Source organism: Acanthamoeba castellanii, assembly GCF_000313135.1.
Source record: "Acanthamoeba castellanii str. Neff unplaced genomic scaffold scf7180000084573, whole genome shotgun sequence".
Lineage (NCBI taxonomy): Eukaryota > Discosea > Longamoebia > Acanthamoebidae > Acanthamoeba > Acanthamoeba castellanii.
This window is the reverse complement of record NW_004457435.1, coordinates 91,701-96,039: the sequence shown is the minus strand read 5'-3', so window position 1 is coordinate 96,039 and position 4,339 is coordinate 91,701. Positions and strand designations below refer to the sequence as shown.

General features: G+C 56.8%; 3 protein-coding genes across 3 annotated transcripts; 1 reads left to right on the top strand and 2 right to left on the bottom strand.

The window, feature by feature from the left end:
- Window positions 1-938: 938 nt before the first annotated feature.
- Window positions 939-1,865, bottom strand: ACA1_042690 (uncharacterized protein; the record flags this gene model as incomplete). Its single annotated transcript, XM_004338853.1, has 5 exons — window positions 939-957; window positions 1,121-1,341; window positions 1,420-1,558; window positions 1,645-1,727; window positions 1,806-1,865. The coding sequence occupies 5 exons, from the start codon at window positions 1,863-1,865 to the stop codon at window positions 939-941; spliced, it is 522 nt and encodes a 173-aa protein (XP_004338901.1).
- A 593-nt stretch (window positions 1,866-2,458) lies between these two features.
- Window positions 2,459-3,466, top strand: ACA1_042680 (cleavage and polyadenylation specific factor 5, putative; the record flags this gene model as incomplete). Its single annotated transcript, XM_004338852.1, has 4 exons — window positions 2,459-2,742; window positions 2,824-2,980; window positions 3,141-3,216; window positions 3,330-3,466. 4 exons carry the CDS (start codon window positions 2,459-2,461, stop codon window positions 3,464-3,466), a joined length of 654 nt encoding a protein of 217 aa, XP_004338900.1.
- A 162-nt stretch (window positions 3,467-3,628) lies between these two features.
- Window positions 3,629-4,312, bottom strand: ACA1_042670 (RAN2 small Ras GTP-binding nuclear protein, putative; the record flags this gene model as incomplete). Its single annotated transcript, XM_004338851.1, has 3 exons — window positions 3,629-3,800; window positions 3,895-4,089; window positions 4,191-4,312. Coding segments are annotated over 3 exons (489 nt in total), but the record flags the coding sequence as incomplete, so codon positions are not given.
- Window positions 4,313-4,339: the final 27 nt, after the last annotated feature.

Below are 4,339 nucleotides of genomic sequence, written 5' to 3'. Positions count from 1 at the left end.
GACGGGCAAATCTCGTTGCGGCGCACAGACACGTTCCAATGCACCAACAAGCTGGAAATGGAGGTCGAGGCCACGCAGATTCAAAAGCGCGAGGAGGGCGAGAGCGACAACTGCGTTCTCGTCACGTTCTACTTCCTCGTCACCAGCTCTTCTGAAGAGGTCACCAACTACGTCATTCTCTTCGAATACGGTACTTACCGCACCACGCACGCACGCACACACACGCACGCACACACACGCACACACACACACACACACACGCACGCACGCACGCACACACACACACACAGCACAGCACACAACGCATGCCGCTGACACAAGACTTGTCTTGCGTGCAACACCAGATCCCGGATGTGACAGCTGCGGCGGTTATGAGGATGGCTGCGGATGCCACCCTTCAGGATCCCCCTCCACCTGCTCGTGCGAGGCCGTCTCCTACCGCGGCTACGACTCCACCGGCCTCGACAGAAGTCTCCTGGTACGTGTGTGTGCCGGTGTGTGTTGTATGCGATTGCAAACTCATGCGAGTGTCGTGCGTTGTGTGCGGCGATGACAGCTCTCGGAGGTGCAGCTCCTGCGACAGTACGTGGAGCAGACCCAGGCGCTCGCGGAGGAGATTCAGACGCGATTCGCCACCACGGACGACGGCACGACGACGGAGGAGTTTGACGACATCATCGACGAGACCTACTACTACCAGTCTCTCCTCGATGCCTTCAACCCCTACCTCGAGGCTGTGCGCTCCGACCTTGAGTTGTAAACCACCACCTCCCCCCCACCACTCACCCACTCTATCCGCCGAGCTCTTCCGACCACCACCATCATCAGCAGCCACGGGCTCCAGAGAGACGCGCCGCTCTCTCACACACAACCTCTCTCTCTCTCTCAACTCTCACACTCTTCTGGCGCTCTATTCTCTTCTCTTCGTTTTGATCTTTTCACTTCCTTCGTTTTGTTCTACATGACAGCAACTACATACATTTTTTTTCAATCTCACCCTCGTCTCGTGTCGTGTCGTGTCGTGTCGTGTCGTGTGTTCAAGCGGCTATCTGCGTACGTGTCGTGTTGTGTTGTGTGTGTCCTGTTAGGCTGGTTGTTGTTGTTGTAACAAAATAATTACGCTTGGGAAGATGACGAAGACGAGGTGGACGAGGTGGGCTGGTCGGAGGAGGAAGAGGAAGGAGGGGGAGGGGGGAGGTCGTTCTCGACGGGTCGCCAGGGGTAGAGGAGGAAGGCCTTGACGGTGGGCCAGTCCCACGGGAACACGATCTCCCGCACCCGATTCGCCGTCGCCAGCTCGAGCGGCTTCGGCGGCTCCTGCGCGATCAAGTAGTCCACAACCTGCCGCACACGCACCACCGCACCCAGTCAGCCTGGTCCGTGTCGTTTGTCGTGTGTGTGTGTGTGTCACGTGTTTACCTTTTCCTGGGCCATCTCCCGGTCTGTCGCGATCTGTTCGCGCTCGTCTACGATGTCTTCGTCGCTCACGAAGCTCTGTCGGTCGGCCAGGACGTGCTCTTGGAACAGGTAGTACAGCTCCTGCCCTCCGTTCTCGTACCTGCCCGGTACCCCGCGTCAGCGCACGACACAACACACGAGACGACACGACACGCAACGACAGCACGACACGACACGACACGGTACCAGTAGTCGACGACCTCTCTGAACTCTTCGTCCTTTTGGTAGTAGGCGTAGAGCGGACTCGCCAACACGCCCAACACAAACACCTGCACATTAAAAAAATAGATTAAAAATAATCCATCTTGATATTATTAATAAATAAAAAAATTATTAATAAATAATACCTGTTGCTTCCAGGTGTAGTCGTTCCAGGGCCGCTTCCAGTACTTCCTGGTGCGAACCATGAGGGGTTCCTTGGGCTCCTTCTTGGCTGCTTCGGCGGCATCCTCGCCCCCCTCTTGGGCTTGCGATCCGCCGCCGCCGGTGGGGATTTCATCCGATTTCGAGGAATCAGGGGCGATGTTGACAGATTCAGTGGATGGAGGGGTGGTGGGCTTGGATGGATTGGTTGAGTAAAGGCGTGGCAGAGATGAAGTAAAAGAAGTCGATGTGTTGATAGGGACGCAAGAATGAGTCGAGATGGCCGATGAGATGGGAGATCGCCACCTCGAGTCCACCCTCATCTCCATGTTGGGGGCAGCGGCGCGCATAGCGGTGATGGCCCTCCTCTTCATCTTCAGCTTATGCGCTCGATGAATTATTCGAATAATTGAAATTAAGAAAAGCCATTTAAAAAGAAAAAGAAAAAGAAATAATAAGCGCGGCATTTTCCAGCTCTCTGGGTTCACTCGATCAAGATAAAGAAAAGATGAGCAGGGAGGGCAATGAGGGAATGGATGACGACCGCCACGATGCAGATGCGTCGATAATGGCCGAAGATACGCCGAGGCACGACGATGAACACGAGCGTGCAGGCGGCAATCGAGGGGGAATGGAAATGGCGGCACAGCAGCACCAGCCGATAGCGATGGTGCACCACCAGCTGAGCGCGGTGGTGAGCGTGCAGCGCACGATCAATCTGTACAATCTTGAGAAGTACACCTTCGGCAAGAAGGAGGCCCAGATGGAGAAGGACACCTCAGTCGCGGCGCGATTGCTACGCATGAAGGACATGTATGAACGCGAGGGCATGCGAAGAACGGTCGATGCCGTCCTGCTCGTACACCAACACAACCATCCTCACGTTCTCCTCCTCCAGATCGGCAACACCTTCTTCAAGCTGTACGTCCATTCCCGCTACATTAATCTTTGCATTTTTTTAATTCATTTAAATTCTGATTAATTCCCTCTTTGTGTTGCCAGGCCTGGCGGGCGTCTGAAGCCCGGCGAGAACGAGGTGGACGGTCTCAAGCGGAAGCTGACGAAGAAGCTCGCGCCCAACTACTCCAACTACCAGCTGGACTGGGAGGTGGGCGAGCTGCTCTGCCAGTGGTGGCGACCCAACTTCGAGACGCTGCAGGTTCTTTTCTTCCTCCTGCCAATCCTTCTTCTTGCTTACTTGAGGCCTAACAAGACGCGTCGTGTGGTGTGTGCCGTGTGTGCCGTGTGTGTGTGTGTTTGTGCGTGTGTGTGTTTGTGCGTGTGTGTGTTTGTGCGTGCGTGCCGTGTGTCGTGGGTAGTATCCCTACATCCCACCGCACATCACGCGACCCAAAGAGTGTAAAAAGATATTTCTGGTCCAACTTCCTGAGCGATGTACGTCTCTCTTGTCCTCAGACGCGAGCGTGAGCGATGTGTTGGCCAGCGACTCACTGTTGTGTGTCGTGTGTGTGTGTGTGTGTGTGTGTGGTGTCGTTGGCGGCCAACAGGCGTGTTCGCGGTGCCCAAGAACCTGAAGCTGTTGGCTGTGCCCATCTTCGACCTCTACGACAACGCGTCCCAATACGGACCCATCATCTCGTCCCTCCCGCAGACCCTCGGCCGCTTCAACTTCACCTACCTCTGAGTCTGGCGTGCACCATCATCCCGCGCTGTGCATCTAAAGAACATCAACTTAAAAAACCACGTTCCAGTTCTTCATATGTGTGTGTGTCATGTCATGTGTCATGTGTCGTGTCGTGTGTCGTGTGTTGGTGTCGCACGCACGGGGACCATTAAATACATGAGGTCAGGCGCGGCCTTCGGCGTAGAGGAAGGCCTGAAAGGCGGCCGAGATGGCGGGCGGGACCCGGCTTGCCGCGGCCGCCGTGTCCTGCTCGATGGCCGCGAAGAACTCAGGTCCCAGTCCGATCTGCGGCTCCTGCAGCGTCACCTCCTCCATTCGAATCCGCACATCCTTCCTACATTGCGCGTGTGCGTGTGCGATCAGTCGTGTGCGGTGGTGACGTGTGCGGTGATGCGTGTGTCGTGTCGTGTCGTGTCGTGTTTTTTTACCCGGTGAACTTGTGGAAGAGGGACTCGAGCGGCTTGGCCCAGTTGTGGTTGGCGGGCGCGCAGATTTCGTGGTAGTCCATGCCCATGCGCCGGTGGAACATGACGTACTTGCGCTGCAGCCGGCGGTGGTGGTGCCCGTCCAGCTTGCTGCCCACCAACACCATCGGCGCGTCCTGGCGCACCCTCATCATCGCCCTGCCCGCACACAACACGACACACGGCACACACCGCACACGAGCGTCAGCATGGCGGGAAGCGTTTAGTGAGAGGGAGGGGGGAAGGCCGACCGATGACACAGGCCGACGTGGCGGTAGGACTGGAGCGAGGCAATGTCGAACATGATGATGGCCGCCTGGCCACCCGCCAGCAGCTCGTCGCGCACCCCGCCGCTGATCTCCCTCGATGTCGCCGGTTGATCCTGCACACGCACCGCACGCGACACAAC